Here is a 21,352-nt window from a genome sequence, read left to right as displayed (position 1 = left end):
TGGGTTCCCATTGGCAGGGGAGTCCAGAATCAGGGGTCATAGTTTAAGGATAAGGAATAATCTAGGAGGACTGAGATTAGGAAGGATTTCTTCACCCAAATAATGGTGAGGCTGTGGAATTCACTATCACACAAAATGGTTGAGGCCAAAACATTGTGTTTTCAAGAAGGAAGTAGATAAAACTTTTGTGGCTAAAGGTATACGGAAGGAGGGTGGGATTAGGATATTGTGCTCGATCAGCTGGGATACATTTCAACTGGCAGAGCAGGCTCAAGGGGATGAATGGCCTACTCCTCCTCCTATGCTTCTATGACTAAAATCCACAAGTCTGTTTCCCTTCTGTCTGGAGTCAGCATGATGTAATTTTGCTAAGGTTGATGTCCCCAAGCTCCTGCTGGCATCCAGTCACCCCCGTTCGTGTCTCGTCAATTCAAACATCGCCAGCTGTAGGTTTTGTTTACACACGTCCCCCAAGCAAGCTCTATTGTCACATCAATTAAACAACAATTCTGAAAAAGGGTCACTGGACACGAAATATCTGCTTTATTGTCATGGTGCTGCCACACCTGCTGACTTTCTCCAGCATTTTCAGTTTTAATTTCAGACTTCCACCATCCAACAGTATCTGGTTTTTATAATCCATTCTAATCCTTTTTGGAAATTTCCAGAAATTTTAAATCATCTTGCAGCTACAAAAGTGACCATTCAGCAGCTAAATTACATCCCTTACATTCCACTTGTAAGAAAGAGGAGAGTTTTTAAAGAAATCTACAATACCTCCATGTCTGCATGAGTATGACAATGCGAGCAGTATTGGTGGACATTCAGTTTTTAATTCTTAGCAACTTCAGAAAAATTCAAATAGATTAGTAAAATATAGGTTTACCCCTCAAAAATCCATGTCAACTCTTTTTGACCAGCTCAGAGTTGGTCGGAAACTCAGTCACCAATAAAAGATTCCAATAACATACCCACAATTGATGTCTGGCAGTGTAACTAACAAATCAGGATTTTTCCAGCTCTGATCCTCTCTTCCTTTTTAAATAATTGAGTGTGTTTACAATTTTCCAAGCTAAGAACACAATTCTTGACCCACAGGAGTTAAAAGTTAACAGAATTGAGACAGAACATTTGGTGCAATATGTCCACATTCATACAGACACTTCCTTTCATTTCATGGAATCTTAGCAATTCCTCCACTCTTTTTCTCTTATGTTCCCATTAAATGCATCAATCTCAATCGCTCCAAACAGTGGCAGGTTCCATAGTCTCATAATTCAAACTATAAAAAAGGTTGCCTGATTTCCTTTATCGAATCATTAGCAATTATCTTCTGTGGATGGACCTTGGTTTAAACCCGCCACACAGGTGAAAACACTCTCTATATCCACTCTAAGAAACCTCTAAAATGATGAAGATGTTCAGTCAGATCACCTGTCAAGTCTTTTTCTCAAGAGAAGAGCCCCAGACAATTCAACTTTTCCAAACCCCCTCTGTTTAGGTACAATTTGTGTAAACCCTTTTGCATTTTATCCAGAATTTCTATTTTCACTGTAACACAATATAGCCATTACTTTAAGTTTTAAATATATTTAATGTAATTTGCCCACTTCTCATTCCAGAAAATTGAGAAAATTATGGTAAATCCACCCCCACTTCCCTGCCCATTTCATTTGGTTAACTGAAGTGGTTACCCTAGTGGTAAAATGCCCCTGGGAGATATAGACAAAGCTTACAACAGGCTGTAGGCGTGTCTGTACACATGCTGCTGCTATCAGCACATTCCTGCACATGGGAGAGCTAGCACATCTGTCCTCTCCAATCGCTGTCATACAGCCAGGGGTACCTGAACCCATCTTGGAATGGGGAGGTTGCACACCCAGGACTCCTGCTGCATCTCCCTCTGACCCTAATAACACTGTCAATGTGGGATCAAAGCAATTCAGATCTCAGAGCCCCGTACTCCACTATTCACACCTCCAGCAGTGCTACTTCCTTCCATCAATTCTGTGACATTGGGTCAGCACAGAGCTCACGCACAGAGTTTGACTTCTGTAAGTGTGACAATGACTAAGTTTTTACTAATACCCAGGTTTAAAATAATCAGGTCCTAGAGATTTGTTCATCTTAAAGCCTATTATTTTCTCAATTACCATCTTTAAACAATAAATCAATGAATTCTACCCTTTGACTCATTTATTGCTTGTATCAACTGTAGTCCTTTGCTTTACTGTAAAAAAACTGGTAGAAAAGTACTGTTATAACACATCTTCCTTTTCCTCATTATCCATAGAGTCTAATTATCTTTAATGCATTCATATTCTCATTGACCAGTTTTTTCTTAATATGTTTAGAAGATGATTCTAACTTAGCCCCGTTCTTTTTAACCAAGTTTTTAAATATCTGTTTATACTTCATGCATTCCTTTGTTTTCAAAGATTATCCCAGTTTGAGACATTTCCACTTTCTCTCAGCCGTGCAAACTGTGTTGATACGTGCTATTTTAACCGCACTTTTTTTTTTACAAAACAGCTATAGCTTTTTATTTTTTGATGTGCACACTGGCTTTGTACAACACCAAACACTTCCTTGAACATTTCAATATTTAAATATTGTTCATAGATTTACCAATTAGGTGCTTCATTCATTCAAACGTGGTCAATTTATTTCTCATCCCTTTTAAGTCAGTAAGTCTCAGTTTTGTCTTTGCAAAGCAGATATAAAATTAACAGTTGCATCATGGTCACTATTTATAGGGTGTATTTCATTTAGATTAATTAATTTTGGTTTGTACCTCATCACTAAAATCTAGAATGGTCTTCCCCCTTGTTGGTTCTAAGACATTATTTCCAAGAGTGTGCTGAATAAATTCCAGAAATAGGTTTTTCCGGCTTGAACTATTGTTTCTTCTAGTCCATCTGAAACTTAAAATGTATTATAACCACACTGCCTGTTATATGCTTTCTTGTTTTCTATATTTATAGATTTTCCGCTACACTGGTGGGGGAGGCCTAGTGGTATGAATCACTGGACTATTAATTGCGAGACCCACACAAATGTTCTGTGGACCCAGATCCTGCCGATGGCAGATGGTGGAAAGCAAATTCAATTTTAAAGAATCTGGAATCAAGAGTCGATTATCAGGAAACAGCATCTAGTTCACTAACATCCTTTAGGGAAGGAAACTGCCATCCTTATCTGGTCTGGCCTCCACGTAATTCCAATACACAGCAATGTGATTGAATCTTAACTGCCCTCTGGGCTATTAGGGATAGGTAATAAATGCTGGTCCAGCCAGCAATGCCCTCATTCCATGAATGAATTTAAAAATTACTATTGTCAGGAAATCTGTAGACAACTTGACTAGATTATCAAATCCTTTATCGTTTCATACATCAATTGATACTATTTGAACCGTACTACCCTTACTAAATGTTTTCGCTTTTTCTGTTGCGACTGTCTGAACAACATTGCTACTTGTTTTCTTTCTCCAATTTTCCTCTCCATTCTGAAGAATCTACAGGCTGGAATATATAGCTCCTCACAAAGTCCAACTTGGAACAGAACTCTAATGGTTACTACATCATATCAGAGGAGCTGAATTTATGCTTTTAGCACCTTTTTCAAAATTTCTTTTGGTAATTACATTCACATACACAACTCTCATCTAGATACCATCCTCACCCTGTCCACATCCTTAATGGTGCATTTCTCACATATTTTCTATTATCACAGACTGATTACTTATGCTGGTCTGGATTTTATTGTGACAATGACAGCAGAACTGTCAGTGCTTGCCATAATTATTCCACTGAAAACTGACAGTAACTTTGGAAGCATAGAATAAGGAGATTCAGACTGTGCCATAATGGAGTCTATTTTCCTCAATAAAAGATTCCCACAATTCCAATCATGAATTGACGAGAACTTCCATTTCAACCCCACTAAGTTTCACTCTAAACACCAAAGGAAAAAAGGTTGCACCTGAAGTTAGGTGCAACTGCTTTTGTTGCGTGATAACTTCTTATAACCGCTAAACCACTCACTGAACAGCTAACTGTACACTGATGGAATGTCAATTTTTCTATAATTAAAACATCCATATTTTAAAAATATAATTTCAAGTTTGTTCATAAAACAAAGAACTGCGGATGCTAGAAATCTGACAAAAAAACCCCCAAATTTTAGGAGAAACTCAGCAGGTCTGGCAATGGGAAGAAAACAGTTAACTTTTGGATCCAATGAATCTTCTTCCTTCCAATAGTCCACCTCTTGTCAGGTATTTATTCTTCCTTAACTTTCTGCTCTCCAACGCTGAATGTTCTGCACTCAGCAAAAGTCTAAGTTTTATCCATCAGCACACCCATCTCAAAGAATTTCGGGCACAACATGACGATGAACTGTTCTTCCATCAACTATGCCTTCATATCTACTTCTTTGGATAGGAGTTCTTTTGCTTCACCCACCTTCAACACTACCTCCACCTCAACCTCTCCCTCTGACCTTCTACCTGCACTCTACCTGCTCATTGAGAACTGTTAACAGGACATTGGCTGCCATAATTTCTCTGCCCCCCCCCTTACCAGTTTGAACCTATGTTCCTCTTAACTGACTGTCCTCTGCGCTCTCAGATCCAACTCTGACAACAATGGTTGCGCTGTCATCTGGTGGACTGACATCTACACTGCTGAGGCTGAGCGCCAGCTCTCTAATACCGCCTCCCATCTCTGCCTGGACTGTGGCACCAGATTTAAGTGGCCATTGTTAAAGAGGAAATTGCTCCCACAGATATTGCTACATCTTTTATTGATGGCTTTCTTCAAGGTCAGTGGTGACCTTGCTTCGCCACTGGTGACAAAATCCAGACAACAGGTTAATGATCCAGTTTTATTCATGCAGCCACTTTACCAGATAGAGTACTGCCACCAGCAGGGTTTTAGGACTTATGAAAAGAAAATTCTAACATGCAACTGGTCAAGTAACTGCGCCAAACACAACTGGAAGATTTCAAGTGACTATTTGGCTTCGCTGTACCTGGACTTGAGAAGGGGCAGGTGTGAGAGAAAGGAAATAGAACAAACATTGAACCTAGATATCTGCACCAGATTAGAATCCACTGGGTACTGCCAGAGAAATGTCCATGCAGACTTTGGTAGGGACAAAACTGAATCAAGGGTATAAAAATGTTAACAAGTAAACTGCAGTGCCATTGCACATCAAAAGATCCAGTTCTTGTCCTCTGATCAGGTCATATCCTTAGCCCACTTAGAACTATAGACTCTAAATATTGAAACAAGAACCCAGCAAAGTAAAAATTACACGCTTATTATTATGTATAACAAATGCAATTTTAAAAAAGGAGTCATGAACTTCATTTCCGTATATGACATGCCCTTTAGAGAAAAAAAAACAGACTATTGATCTTACCTTGGTCGTGGGTGGTCACATGGTGATTCCTTGCGTTTTCTCGAATCTAATCTCGCAGAGTCGGAGGAATTTTCACCCATTCCACTCATCTTGGGGACATGTAAGCAGCTAAAGTTGAGAGAGATGTCTCAATTAGCACTTTACAAAAGAACTCAACTTTTTTCAATTATAAATACCTGATGCCTTGTAGTTTTTTTGACTATCGGGCTTGGCAGTGTATTATTGCTCCTTGAGATGGTGACAGAGACAGAGACATTGTTAACGAAACACAAGATGCATGTCAATTATGTCAAAAGGTTCCCTGGACTGGTTTAGCAAATGCAGGAAATTCAACAGGACTATACTCACTGCTGCTAGTCCATATTCATATACAATTTCAGTCATCACTCTGTGATCAGCCATATTCATATTGAATGGTGGATCAGACTCAAGGGCTGAACAGCCTACTCCTACTCTTTTCTTTAATAAGATGTTTCTCTATACCAAAGATGATCACATTTTCAACAGAGTTATTGATCCTGTTGGTCAATATTTAGGACTCAGTAACCAATTTATAACTAGTTGGGGATAAAGTGGGTGCAAAGTTGCACTGCATTCTTTCCAGAGGACCAGCAAAAGACCGCAACACAATTCCATCCAGGTCAGTGCAGTATTCACAGACTGGATGAATGCCCAGCAATACAGAATGGAAGGAATGGGAAATGGGAAGGAAGAAGGAAAGAAAAAGTATAAAAATAGAGAGGTCCTGCTAAAACTGTACAAGGCACTCCTCAGACCACAGTTGGAATACCATCAATAATTTTGGGTTCCTTTAAGGAAAAGCATAATTGCAACAAAGGCAGTCCAGAGAAGGTTCACTTGGATGATCACAGGTATGGAGCAACTTTCTTAGAAACTGAGTAGGTTGGGACTGTACTAATTGCGGCGTTTAGAAGAATATGGTACAATCTTATGAAACATATAAAGTTTATCAGAGGCTTGACAGAGTAGATGCATAGAGGTCATTTCCCTTGGTGGGAGAATCTAGGTCCAGCGAGTTTCTTTCCTTGGAGGGTAGAATTATTAATCATGGAGGGCTGTTAAGGCTGGGTGATCAAGTTCATTCAAAGCTGAGGCAGACTGAATTTTAAATCAGTCAGTCAGGGAATCAAGGGTTATAGGGGAAAAGGCAGGAAAGTGGAGTTGATGGATATCAGATCAGCCATGAACTGAACAATGGAGCAGATCTGATGGACTGAATGGTCTACAGCTTTAAGCGTACCAATGACCTTCTGTACCCCACAATGCTAAGTGGCAAAGTCTTCTATCTGCTACTATCCATTATCTCTCTACTACATTCATTTCTCACCCAAGGACCGATACTCAATCATTCTCAGTATTGCATGCAACATTTTCCCTCCCCAACTTCCATCCCAACCCCCCTCCCCGCATTCACATTAAGCAGAAATACCTTACAACACAGCAAACACTACAAAATACATGTTTGAAATAAATTGAATGTAATGAGATTAATGAGAATAGTGATTAATAAGAATAATGAAGAGAAATAAATTGTGACAGTAAAAGCAAATGATGACAATAGATGTTGGGAGTAGAGAGCAGTGTGCACGTCAAGTTGATTACTCTCTCAGTTTTAATTCATGTCAATCATGTTGATGGACACAGCCTTCAGACAGCTTTGAGCAAACTTCAACAATAATAAAATGTTTCCAAATGCTTTGAAATCAACAAGTGACTGAGAAACATTAAATCTTATGAACATTTCCCAGAATGAAACTGTCATATGTTACAAAATTCCATTGTCATTCTGCTATTTGCTACTTTTTTGATTTCTGGGTATTGTTCACATTAACAAGTACAGAAGCAGCAAGCAGGAAAGAATGTGTGGTCTGAGCGAAAGTAATAACCAATGTTTTAACCTTGATAATGAACAAATTAGTGCCAACACAATCCATAAGGAAAATAGAAACTGCTCAAAAATCAACCAACTTTAAGGTCCCTGTTTTTCATAAGAACCTTCTCAAGCTAGGTGGTGTGACTATCAATATAATTGATGACTTGAACTTCATTTGTCACATTGAGTACTAGTTCTACATACAGGTATTTTATGCCAATGTATGTCTATTATGGCCTTGTCCTTTCTATGTATATGCAACAAATATACAGCATTACGACAATGCTTTATTTCAAATATTGCTTAGAGGACTTAATCTAGATTAATTGGCTCAGTTGTAAGAACAAACAGTTAAGAATAGGCTACCAAGTCAACTGCTTCCATTTCTGAAAACCCTCTGTACACCTTTAAAGTTAAAAATCACAACATCAGGTTATAGCCCAACAGGTTTAATTGGAAGCACTAGCTTTGAGTGTTGCTCCTTCATCAGGTGAAGGAGCGGTGCTCCAAAAGCTAGTGCTTCCAATTAAACCTGTTGGACTATAACCTGGTGTTGTGTGATTTTTAACTTTGTACACCCCAGTCCAACACCAGTATCTTGAAATCATGACTCTTTACACCTGTCCAGGGTGAAACATATTAGTTCTTTCATCAAAGCGTGATTACAAGAACATAAACATTGTGTTTCCAGAGGAAGGTATGCTTGTAAGACTTCAGCTTCAACTGTGCATGACGAGTGACTTGACAACACAACACATTGAAACATCAGAAATACAAACTCCAGAATATCTTGTGCTTTATCTTTTTGACTACAAAGACGACCCATTGGCTTTCTGAAAAATAAATGTTTTGGCCAATTTCTGCAGAGAAACTCTCTCTCTTTTCCTGGAGACAGACTGTACTACAATATGCTAGCATGTGTGCGTTTGGGGTATTTAGCAGGAGAAGTATTTATACTTCTACATGACTGCCCATGCATGTTAATCAATAGAGGTGTAATAATTAACTAAAGTTTTGGTTTCATCATAAACACAAAATTGTGTTTATCAAGAAACCCAGTTTATAGATCTATTTATTTAAATCTTGAAATTGGTGAGTTATTTAACCGGTCCTTGTGCTAACTGGAAAAAGTAATTTTAGCTTAAAACCCATAATGCAGAGGAAGTAGAGCATTTGTCTACTCTCAGTGCTAACAATCTGCACGCTCACTAATATGTACAAGGCCCTTTGCATTGTGCCATGATAAAATGAAATCATTTCATTTTTGTTTGCTCTACCAATACTTGAGGAATCAAATGCCTCAGATGTTTCCCTACTTTACAGCCTTAATGGTGGCAGAGGTGCCATAGAACCTTAGAAACTTGGTGCAAAAGGCATTTTGTCATTTATCCAGTTTCGGTGTCCTTTTTCGCAATACTTTGATGCTCAAGTGGAGGAAATCACAAACCCACACCATTGTCAGCTGATTCTGCATTCTTGCTTTCTTTGAGGACTTCAGTTTCTCACAGAAGTCCAAGTACACTACATATACATTCTCTCAGCTGTTTAACTAATGTAGCAACACCAAGAATTTGGGCATTGGCTACTGGATACATGTAATAATGAGTGAGCTACAGAGAATTACATGAAAATGAGAGATCCCCACAAGTGCAACTCCCCGGGCCAAGAGTCTTTAATGGTATTGTAGGAACATAAGTGCAGAAGCTAGGAACTGGGAGAAACTCTATCAACTAGTTCAAAATGAGATTTAATGGCATTTTTGGTTGTACAGATTACTTCTTGGACATCTGACTTAAAACAATGCCCATGGTTTTGAAGTATTCACATTGGAAATTATGTAACAAGCAGGAAAAGACAAAAAACATAAGAATTAAATACATTGGGATTGATTCAAGAACATGAACCTCAGCCCAAATGGAAAGAAAACAAAGCAGGAAGGTAGAAATGAAGCATTCTAAATCCAGCCAAATCCTGAGACAACACAAGACAAGTTAGTGGACAAATCATGGACTAACATTTAACTTTTTACAAACTGCTTTGATTCAGCTTTCTCCATAACCACAGCAGCATGCTAAAAAGAGAGATAGGTGGCTTAAAGACATGCAATCACATATCTGCTCAAAAGCAGCTACTCCACTGTACTGGCTTGCCTTTTAAAAGAAATCCTTTTGAAAATGAAGTAGCTGGGATAAAGAAGCTACATTAAATTTTAAAAAAGGAACTTCTCCCACAGCAAAGTAAATAAAGATATTGATCAATACATAGTATGCTAGCAGATCCCAGTAAAATGAAGCATCTTTGTCTGTTGTCACCCATCAGGAGGGGACTCATGACACAAAAAATGAATTTAACTACATCCTAGGTTTGCACGGTGCATAAACAGTTCCTAGAAGCAGCAACCATGTGTATTTTAACCTTGATTTTCACAGTTCCGCAAATTAATTCTCTGAACTTCAACAATTCTGGAGGAAAACATGTACTCTATAAACCAGGGAAATTAACACGATCTTTATAGATTTCTTAGCATTGTGATTTTTGAAAATTCTGACACTGAACTAATGCAAAAAAAAAGTAGAACCTTTACAGGAAATGAAACAGATTTGCCTCTTAAAAACTGAAAGAGCTGCAGACACTAAATCAGAAACAAAAACAGAAATTGCTGGAAAAGCTTAGCAAGTCCGGCAGCATCTGTGATGAGAAATCAGAGTTAACATTTACGGTCAAGTGACCTTTATTCAGAACATATTTTCCTCTCGTTTCTCTCATCAATCCCAGGATCTCCTTCAAATAATTCATATCCCTCAGCTGGAAAAAGCAGTGCACACGAAGGATTTTTGAAAAAGTGGTGGTGAGCTGCCTTCTTGACCCACTGCAATCCACCTGCTGTGGGTTGACCTTAGGGAGGGAATTCAAGAAGTTTGACCCAGTGACAGCAAAGGAACAGCAATATAGTTCCAAGTCAGGATGGTGAGTGACTTGCAGGGGAACCTGCAGGTGGTGTTCCAATGTACCTGCTCCCCTTGCCCTTCTAGATGGAAATGTTTTGTGCCTTTGAAAAGGTGCTGTCTGAGGATCTTTGGTGAATTTCCTAAGAATTGTATGACTGTGGCTACGTTAAAGGAGGGCAACAAGACTTGATTGCAGTAACTACAGGACTGTCTCCCACTGTCTGTCACAGGGAAAGATCGTTCCAAGGAATCTCCTCAATTTCCACCTCTCAGCGGCCAAAGTGCTCCAACTTTCTACAAGTGAACAAAATTGCAGCCTCCAAACTAAAGATTTCCTCTTGGAGCTGGAAATGTTGCTAAAATTATTCCACAAGCCATGATCGCCACATACTGTCAGAAAGATATGATGCTGCATTCTTATCACGCCCAGACAATTTTTCAAACAGCAGTTGGACAGTATAGAGAATTTAAAATTTTTAATTCCTGCAGCAACAAGTCTTTGCCTCCTGGACCTACAAGTAAAGAATGCAACCTTCAAGCAACGTGTAACTTTATTCAGGCGCCAATGCAAATTATGAAAAGTCTCTCCAGAATGAAAAATTGAACACTTCTCTCAGGAAACGTTTGGGTGAAGACATGTCAGATGAAACGGCAAGCGTACAGACTTCATTTGAAGCTCTGGCACTATGGGAATTTTCAACAGTTTCCTAACAAACAAGTTTTTTTTAAAAATTGCTCTTAAGATATGGAGATTACCACAGCTACCATTGGTTGCCCATTCCTAATTCCTGGTGGTATGTGGCTCGTTGAAATACTGTAGTCCTTGATGCGTAGAAATATCTACAAGGCTGTTAGGAAGGGAGTTCCAGGATTATGACCCAAGCCATCAAGGATTCTCTGTAGTTTCAAGGAAGAACCCCAATCTTGTTAATAAGACCTAACTAACCAAGCAGGACTCTGAGTCTACTAAACCTCGGGATGCAACCGATCTAACCTGTCCCCAAAACACATGGCTCTGAACGTGTACTTTACTGACAACAAACTCAACACCTGAGCATTTGCTCGGTATCGTACAGGAAAACACATTCTTCTTATGGACATCTGTTTATTTTGTTGTATGGAGTTAGTTTTGGTCTCATGTCCTTTTGTCCTGTAGCAATCATACAAAATTTGGCATGGAGAATTTAATGCTGTGTGCCCACTCACCGTAACCTTGGATTGAGCAAAGGAAATCAGTGCCTAAGGGTATCAGCAGAAACAGGAAAAAGGTTTCATTAATTTGTATCAGTTACAGTCTTAGTTGGGTTTGGGCCTCCCAACGCAGTTTGTTTGGGAAATAATGCCTGATGAATTCTTCTGAGTTTCCCAATGCAAGTTATTTTGAGATAACCTTGAAAAATGCTCCATGCCAAATGTTGGTATTTTGGGAGGCTTCTTCAAGAATATGGTGTCCTGTTCTGGTGCCCAGATAGAAGAACAATATTATCAGACTGCAGAGGGTTCAGAAAAGACTTCAGTATGCTGCCAGGTACAGAAGGCTTGAATTAAAAAGAAAGGCTGGACAGTCTGGGGCTTTTTTCACTGGAGCATTGAGAGACTATTTAATAGAAGTTTATAAAATAATGAGGGTAGGGATAGTGTTAGTGTGTTATTTGAAATCCCCCATCCGAGGGAAAAGACAAGACTGGGGGGCATATTTTTAAGGCGAGAGGTGAGTAATTTAAAAAAGACACAAGGTGTAAATCATTTTACACAGAGGGTGGTTCGCATGTGGAATGAACCTGCTGAGGTGGTGTTGAATGTGGGCATAGTTACAACACTTAAGACATTTGGATAAGTACATGAATAAGAAAGGTTTGGAGGGATAAGGGCCAGGAGCAGACAGACGAGACTAATTTAGTTTGGGATTATGTTCGGCATGGACTGGTTGGACCGAAGAGTCTCAGCACGGAGGCAGACCCTATAATTCTCAAAGTAGCCTGATAACAAGAACAATAGCACGAACAATTGACAGAAAGTGTGCTGCATTTGCACATTGCATTAATATATTGCCAAATGCAGAGTATACAGTATTAGACCCTAACACATAGGACCAAAAATTAGACTATTCAGTCCATCGAGTCTGCTCTGCTACTCAATTGTAGCTGATAAGTTTCTCAACCCCACTCCCTCGCTTTCTCCGTAACCCTTGACTGCTTTGACAATCAAGAACCTATCTATCTCAGTCTTAAAAAAAAAGAGGACCGACCTGGCCTTCACAGGCAGTGAGTTCCACATTTACCACCCTCTCGCTGAATAATTTTTTTCCTAATCTCTGTTCTGAAAGGTCTCCCTTAGTCTAAGGCTGTGGCCTCGGGTCCTAGTCTCTCCTACCAACGCAGAATATCTTCCTAACATCCACTCTGTCCAGGCCATTCAGTATTCTGCAAGTTTCAATTAGATCCCTCCATATCCTTCTAAACACCAGGTATAGACCCAGAGTCCTTAAATGTTCCTCATATGTTAAGCTGTTCATTCCTGAAACCATTTTCACGTTCTAGGGCCAGTACATCCTTCCTGAGATATCGGGCTCAAAATTGCACACAATAAATATGTATCCAGTGGGCAATTTACTCAGAAGAGCCACACATTGATGAACAGTGGGACATATGCTGGTATTTTACCACAAACTTAATATTTTGTTGACGCAACTCCAAACAAAATTAACCTGAATTTATGTTTTACTCATTGATGATTTCTTTAAATTCTATCTGTTTCTCAAACTTTGATAGCTCAGGTTTTCTATAACTCTTCCCAAAATGACCCTAGTTTGACAAGTAAAACCGAAAGAACTGCAGATGCTGTAAATCAGAAATTGCTGGAAAACCTCTGCAGGACTGGCAGCATGCAGCGAAATCACAATTAACACTTCAGGTTCAGTTCTGAGGAAGGATCACCAGAGCTCAAACATTAACTCTGATTTCTCTTCAAACATGCTGTCAGGCTTGCTCAGTTTTTCCAGCAATTTGTTTTTATTTCTAATTTGACAAGCATCTCCCTGCAAATTCTTAGAACATTGCTATATTGAAGCAGTGAAATCACCTCATTTTAAAAGTGCATTGGGATGTCCATTTTCATGAAATGCATTGTAATAAACAAGTCTCTTATTTCTTTAAGATTGAGTATATTGGAACCTCCCCAGTTCCAGAATACTGCATACTGGTGGGAAACAACATTTGCCTGACATGTTTTGAATAGCATTCTCCTCAACCTGTTTTACTTTCAGATTCTACCATTTGTCTTGGGGTGATCACTATACTGGTTGGTCACACATTGCTATTTCCTGTCAGTCACAGATTCTTCTTCCAACGGTGCTGTGCTCAAGTCTTGCAGCATTGCATCTTTTCACGTGGTCTTAAAACTGCCTCTTCACCTTCTTCCTTGCAGTCCCATCTCTCATCATTTGTCTCACCACACTTCCTCTCGAACAGATGACAATGCCAGTTCAATCTCAGCTACACTCAATATTCACCGACACTCCCCTCAACACACAGATACAGAGTGCTGGTTAAAATTTTGTTGGTTCTCCTTGCCCTGCATATCCAACTCCAAATTGACAGCTCATCACTTCGGATGTTGCATAAGTACACTGCACAACAAGGGCAGTCTCAAACTTTCTTGGAGATTCTTCCTTTCAGAACAGCTCACTGCAATTTTTCCAGTTACTCCAAGTAGGCCTAATCTGTTGTTTAGCTCCCCTTTTTATATTTCCATCTTAGGCACTCGAGTGTAGGTACTCAAAAACAATTCACTTTCACTCAAGCTAAACACATAAATGGGCTTTTTGGTTTGTTGATGTTTGTATCCCAATATTTTGGTGCTTTACTCCAGTTTTCAGCTATCTCAAATACTCATTCCTTCAAAGTTATAGTCATCACTTAGTCATAGAGTAATAGAGATGTACAGCATGGAAACACATCCTTGGGTCCAATTCGTCATGCTGACTAGATATCCTAAACTAATCTAGTCTCAGTTATCAGCATTTGGTCCATTTCTCTCCAAATCCTTCCAATTTATATACCCATTCAGGTCCCTTTTAAAACGTTGCAATTGTACAAGCTTCCACTGCTTCCTCTGACATTTCATACACGCACAACCCTCAGAGAAAAAAGGTCCCTATTATATCTTTCCCCCTCAGTACAGCAGTTTAACAGTAGAACCATGAAAGGTTTGTATTTGGATAAATAAAACAAATGTTTATTACTGATTTACAAGGTTTTGTCGATGGCATTTCCAGTTCACATATTAGGCTTAGATATTTCACCATCCTGTAATCCAGAAAATTCCAAAAATCCAGAAGTGGTCTCAAGCATTCCAGATGTATGGTTGCAGTGTGTATAGATCTGTTTACATTTTAAAACGTCTTTGCATTACATTAATAATCTGGTTACAAATAAAGTCGCAAGTCTTATTTCTGTGAATAAAGCTGAACTTATGATTTCTAAAATAAGAGTTAATGCTCATCGAGTGGAGATCTCAAATAGAGTGAACCTGAAAATCAGATTTTGAAGGAAATATAAACTTTGTCCTCAAAAACTTGATTGTGGAAATGCATGGACTATACATAAATGAATGTAATTGCATGGACTATACTGGGCTGAGGTTCTCAAAAGCTTGAAGAACTAATTACACTCCTCATTCACGTTTCAACTATAGCATCTCACCAGACACCAGTTTACACTGACTGACAAGAACAAACCAACAAAATCAGATATTCATCTTCAGTTGATAATTAAAACTGAGTCACAGATGTACAGCATGGAAACAGACCCTTCTGTCCAACCCGTCCATGCCGACCAGATATCCCAACCCAATCTAGTCCCACCTGCCAGCACCTGGCCCATATCACTCCAAACTCTTCCTATTCATATACCCATCCAAATGCCTCTTAAACGTTGCAATTGTACCAGCCTCCACCACATCTTAAATCAAAACCGATAAGACAATAAACTTGGTACTTACTAGCTGATCTTGCGAGGCAATATTGAAGTATTTCAATTTAATTTATTCACTATAATTCATTAATGCCTACAGTATTTAGCCTACACTTCCACACGCCTTGTTACTTGTAGGACTCACCTCTGAGGGTCCCTGCCTCCACTGCATTTAATTTGACTATGCTAGTTTCCATTGGTGCCAGTTCCAATTTCCCTTACCTGCGTACCACTTGGATTGATTGGCAGAGTCTGCAACTGCAGAGGAACCTCTATTATCTGAAGGACACAGGCGGGGAATATTTCTCTCGGTTAATTGAATTCTGGATAATCAAATGCCAGATAACAGTTCAGCCAAGCATCAGGACCATGCCACCTTGTCGGATAATTTGATATTTGGATAATCCAATGCCAGATAATCAAGGTTCCTCAGTACATCCATTTCATTTCCTAACTTTTGCTCTCACTTTCCACCACCAATCCAATTATAATAAGGTGCCTTTCTCCTCACATGCCATCTCCTCACCTTCGTCATTCAACAGATCACCCTGTCGCACTTAGCATTCCCAACACCATGGCACCAGCAAAGTTGTAATTGTACAAATTAACAAGTTTAATATGTTGCTCACCATGTGATCTCATCTGCATTAGAAAGATCAAACAAAGACGGAATTGCTGCTTTGCAGACCGCCTCTCTTCAGTCCACAATTATTATCCTGAGCTTCTGATCAGATTCTTTAAATTTCCCACTTCAATCCCTCTGTTCGGTCTCATATTGTAGTAAATGACATAGCCTCACCTTATAACTGCATGTTTAACAGGCTTCCAAGGCATCCAGTTCAACAATTTCAGGAAATACACTGTCTCCTCTCTTATTTTTAAAGCAGGAGCCTTAAAATGCATTCAGGCTTTTTCCCAGGGTTGGAGAATCAAGGACAAGACAGCATCAGTTTAAGGTGAGAATGGAAAGAATAAAAGGGAACTTTTGTACAGAGGGTGGTACATATATGGAATGAGCTCCCAGCCGAAGTAGTTGAGGCAAGTACATTAACAACATCTAAAATGTATTTGGACAAATACATGGATAGGAAAGGTTTAGAAGGATATAGGCTAAGTGCAGGGAAATGGGGTTAGCGTGGATCGACATCTTGGTCAGCATGGACCAGTTTGGCCAAAAGGGCCTGCCTCAGTGCTGTAAGACTCTTGCAACTCTGAGCTGCTGTTGGCAATTTTGTTTTTCACATTTATGCTCCGTCCAGAATCTGTTTCTTTAACTGCCCCATTAACATCTCTTCTTGCTTCACGCCACTAGTTGTTTTGATATTTGATCGCTTCTGTCTCCCAGGCTAGCACCGATCTTCCTTTTTGCTTACTTTTCCCCTCCACGTTTCTTTCTGCCTCACTTAGTGGTACAAGAATTATCTTCTAGTCCACTACGGTGCATAGGCATCGGTCTCCATTCAAGAAAGGTAATTGGACAAAGCTTGAGGGTCACTCCTCCACATTAAGTATGGGACAAGACAAGGGGGCTGGTGACCTTGCACTTGTCACAGCCAGGTTGAGGAATGACCCTGCATTCTCCAACATTACTGTCCAGCTTTCTGAGCTAACCAACCTTCAGACACTGCTGTTAGATTTCAAAGTGAGGACCTTTGGCACACAAGAATGACAAGATAGCCACAACATTACATACTGCAATAAATCTTTATTCCCTAACCAGGAAACAATCCTAGTAAATGACCATAAAAATGGCAAGTCCTAGCCACAAGACCACAGCAAACTTTAAAAGCCTTTCTTGAAGCCTGTTGCATCAATAAGCAATTTCAGTTCCAGCCAAGGATCCTCACTTTGAGACACGAGCTCTGCTTCCCTCTTGAAAGATCAGATCTGAGCTGCTAAGTATTTCCAGCATTTTCAAGATTCTGTTGTAATTTTCTTTCCGTACTCAGTTTCACTGCCTAATGTAAAGCAGCAACCTTGAACATTTGAGGTAGCTGTTCATGGTTTCTTAGCTTCCCTTATAAAGATACCCAATGCCTGTCATGTACCCAGTTTCACCTAGCGTGGTAAGTTGCAGTTCACCTTTTCAAAAAGCAAAAACCCCTTCAGCAAGTTAATGAGAAGTTCATAGAACAACAGTGCAGAACAAGCCCTTCAGCTGTCAATGTTGCACCGACCTGTGAACTAATCTAAGCCTATTATCATCCATGTGCTTATCCAAGGACTGTTTAAATGCTGCTAATGTGACTGAGTTAACTGCATTGGCAGGCAGGGCATGGAATGCCCTTACCACTGAGTAAAGAACCTGCCTCTGACATCGACCACCCCTCAATTTGCAGCTATGCCCCCTCATACAAGCTGACGTCATCATCCTAGGAAAAAGACGCACACTGTCCATCCTATCTAATCCTCTGATCATCTTGTATGTCTCTATCAAATCCCCTCACAGCCTTCTTCTCTCCAATGAGAACAGACCCAAGTCCCTCAAGCCTTTACGCTATACGACCTTCCCTCCAGACCAGGCAACATCCTGGTAAATCTCCTCTGCACCTTTTCCAATGCTTCCAACATCATTCCTGTAATGGGGCAACCAGAACTGTACACAATATTCCAAGTGAGGCCACGCTAGCGTTTTGTACAGTTGCAGCATGACATCATGGCTCTGAAACTCAATCCCTCTCCTAATAAAAAAAACTTAAACCATACGCTTTATTAACAGCACTATCCACCTGGGTGGCAACTTTCAGGGATGTACATGGACACCAACATCCCTCGGCGCATCCACACTACCAAGAATCATTCCATTGACCCAGTAATCTGCCTTCCTGTTATTCTTACCAAAGTGAATCAACTCACATTTAGCTGCATTGAACTCCATTTGCCACCTCTCAGCCCAATTCGGTTTATCAAAAACCCCTGCAAATTGCAACATTCTTCCACACTGTCCACTATTCTGACTGGTGTCATCTGCAAACTTACTAACCCATCCACCTATGCCTGCGTCCAAGTCATTTATAAAAATGACAAACGGCAGTGGTCACAAAATAGACCCTCGTGGCACACCACCAGTAACCGTACTCCAAGCTGAATATTTTCCATCAACCACCACTTGCTGCCTTCTTACAGAAAGCCACTTTCTAATCCAAACTGCTAACTCACCCTCAATCCCATGCCTCCGTATTTTCTCTAAAAGCCTACCATGTGGAACCTTATCAAAGGCTTTACTGAAGTCCATGTACATCACATCAACAGCCCTAACCTCATCTACATGCTTGGTCACCTTCTCAAAAAACTCAAATGAGATTTGTGAGACACAACCTGCCCTTGACCAAACCATGTTGACTACCTCCAATCAAACTGTTGCTTGCTAAATCCTTTCTTACAATCCTTTCCAAAATTTTTCCTACAACAGACGTAAGGCTCACTGGTCTATAATTACTTGGGTCATCTCTACTGCCCTTCTTGAACAAGGGCACATTTGCAATCCTCCAGTTCTCTGGTACTAAATCAGTAGACAATGATGACTGAAAGATCAAGACCAAAGGCTCTGCCATCTCCTCCCTAGCTTCCAAAGAGTCCTCAGATAAATCTCATCCAGCCCATTTCTGGAATTGACAATATCTCCTCCTTACTAACCTCAGATCTTTCTAGTCTAATAGCCCATATCTCAGTCTTGTCCTCCACAATATTCTCCTTTTCCTGAGTGAAAACAGATGAGATATATTCATTTAGCACCGCTCACATCTCCACACAACTTCCCACTTCTGTCTTTGATTGGCCCTATCCCTACCCTAAATCATCCTTTTATTCCTCACATACCTATAGAAAAGCTTTAGGATTCTCCTTTATTCTATTTGCTAAAGACTGCTCACAAACCCTCTTGGCCCCTCTTAACTCTCTCTTTAAATCCTTCCTAGCTAATCTGTAGCTCTCCATCACCTTATCTGAACCATCTCGTCTCAACATCACTTAAGCCTCCCTCTTCCACTTAACAAGAGATGCAATTTCTTTCGTAAACCATGGTTCCCTTACCTGATCACTTCCTCCCTACCTAATAGGGACATACTAATCAAGGACACACAATAGCTGTTCCTTAAACCAGCACCACATTTTGGTTGTCCCCATCCCCTGCATTTTGCTATCCTACTCTACACCTCTGAAGTCTTGCCTAATCACATTATAATTGCCCTTCCCCCATCTGTAGTTCTTGCCCTGTGGCACGTGCCTATCCCTAGCCATTGGTAAACTAAATGTAATTGAATTATGGTCACTGTCTCCAAAGTTCTCACCTACCACTAAATCAAACACCTAGCCTGGTTCATTACAAAGTACCAGATCAGGTGTGTGGCCTCTTCTCTTGTCCGTCCTTTGACATACTGTGTCAGGAAACCCTCCTGCACACATTGGACAAAAATTGATCCATCCAACGTACTAGAGCTATAGCATTTCCAGTCACTGTTGGGGCAGTTAAAGACCCCATAAAAGACCTCTTTGTTCCTTTTACTCCTATCTAGAATCATTTTGCCAATCCTCTCCTCCACATCTATCTTTTCAAGTTGCCTTTCTCAACAGAGATCTTAACAATACCACTGATAATTAATTCTCCTTTCGGTTTAATGTGCAAATCTTAATAAAAGGTTAATAAAGCGGTGGAGAGATAAGTATGCTTACATTAAATAAACTTCACCTCATTCTTAAGAGCAAAACACAAGATCTCTCACTTTGCAGAATTATTTCTTCTTAAATTATATATCGGAGAGTTTTAACTTCATTCATGAACTTTCTTTTCTCACCTGCTTATTTCTTTTTAAAGAATGCCTCCCATTCTGAGCTTGGTTTCAACACATGAAGTTCTCTGAAAGCAAGTTACGGCCATCATGCCTGACAAGTTGAGTCAGCAATTTCTCCTAAGGAATTGTAAACCCTTACAGTATTAAAGGAGGGCATTCAAGCTGTCATGCCTGTATCAGCTCTTTGAAAGTGCGGTCCAATTTAGTCCCACATCCCAACTTTTCCCCATTTTCCTGCAAATTAATTACTTTCAAGTACATGTCAAACTATCTTTGGAATTTTTTAAAAATGGAACCTGATGATTCCACTGCCCTTTCAAGTCGTGCTCCAGATCTCCACAATGTTCTGTGTGAAAATAATTCACTACTTTCTTGCATCAATTATTTTAAATGCATAACCTCAGCTTACTGACCCACCTGCCAAAGGAAACAATTTCACCCCACTTGCCTTATCCAAAGCTCAATTAATTTTGAAATTCCTTTAGGCTTCTAGTTAACCTTCTTTGCTGCAAGAACAATAATCCAAATTTCTCCACAACTAATTCTCTCACTTTCGGCATCTTGTGGTAAACCTCCTCTGAACCTCTCCAAGGCCTTCAGATCCCACCCAAAGTGGGATGCCTAGAATTGTGAACATTACTCCACCCTAATCTACCCAAAAGTTTGTCAAAAGGTTTTCATGACTTACTTGTTTTTATAATGCTTATAAAGGAAAGGATCCATAAACTTTCTGAAGTTTTCTCAATTTACCCCCTAGTTTCAAAAGGTTGTACATATGTGCACTTAAGTCCCTTTTGCTCTCCAACCTCCTTCAATTATACGGCCTCTCCATGTAGTTCCTTTCAAACTGGATCAATTTACACTGCCACTTTAAATTGGATATACCCATTTTACCAAATTAAATCCTTTTGAAACAGATGCTGGAGGTCTGAGACAAAAACAGAAATTGCTGGTGAAACTCAGCAGGTCTCACAGCATCTGCAGAAAGAAAGCAAAGAGAACAGAGTCTGATGCCTCTTGCTCAGTCTTAAGAGTTTCCAGCAAGTTTGATCAGCAATTCTGTTTTTATTTTAAATCCTCCTGATGTCTAGCATTCTTTTCGCAATTTAAAAAAGCATATTCCTTGTGATTTCTCTCTCTACTCCCTTGGTTCACCAGCCTCATTCCTGATGAAGAGCTTATGCCCAAAATATTGATTCTCCTGCTCCTCAGATGCTGCCTGACTGGCTGTGCTTTTCTACACCAGACTCGACTGATCTCCACCATCTGCAGTCCTCACTTTCTCCACATATTCCTTATGATCATTCACATCATTTTACA

The 21,352-nt window shown here is 39.8% G+C and overlaps 1 protein-coding gene across 11 annotated transcripts in view; it reads right to left on the bottom strand.

Annotated features, from left to right (window-relative positions):
* The window catches only part of ncoa2 (nuclear receptor coactivator 2), a 308,555-nt gene that overhangs the window by 117,279 nt on the left and 169,924 nt on the right, over positions 1-21,352 (bottom strand). For all 11 annotated transcript variants that reach the window (XM_072571432.1, XM_072571438.1, XM_072571441.1 and 8 more), the window contains one exon: positions 5,428-5,535. In XM_072571432.1, coding sequence (XP_072427533.1) covers positions 5,428-5,516 — 89 coding nt within the window. In that variant the 5' untranslated portion in view covers positions 5,517-5,535. The remainder of the gene's footprint in view (positions 1-5,427; positions 5,536-21,352) is intronic.

This window comes from Chiloscyllium punctatum, chromosome 5 (assembly GCF_047496795.1).
Source record: "Chiloscyllium punctatum isolate Juve2018m chromosome 5, sChiPun1.3, whole genome shotgun sequence".
NCBI classification, from domain to species: Eukaryota; Metazoa; Chordata; class Chondrichthyes; order Orectolobiformes; family Hemiscylliidae; genus Chiloscyllium; species Chiloscyllium punctatum.
The sequence above is the reverse complement of the archived record's forward strand: the minus strand, read 5'-3'. Positions and strand labels throughout refer to the sequence as shown.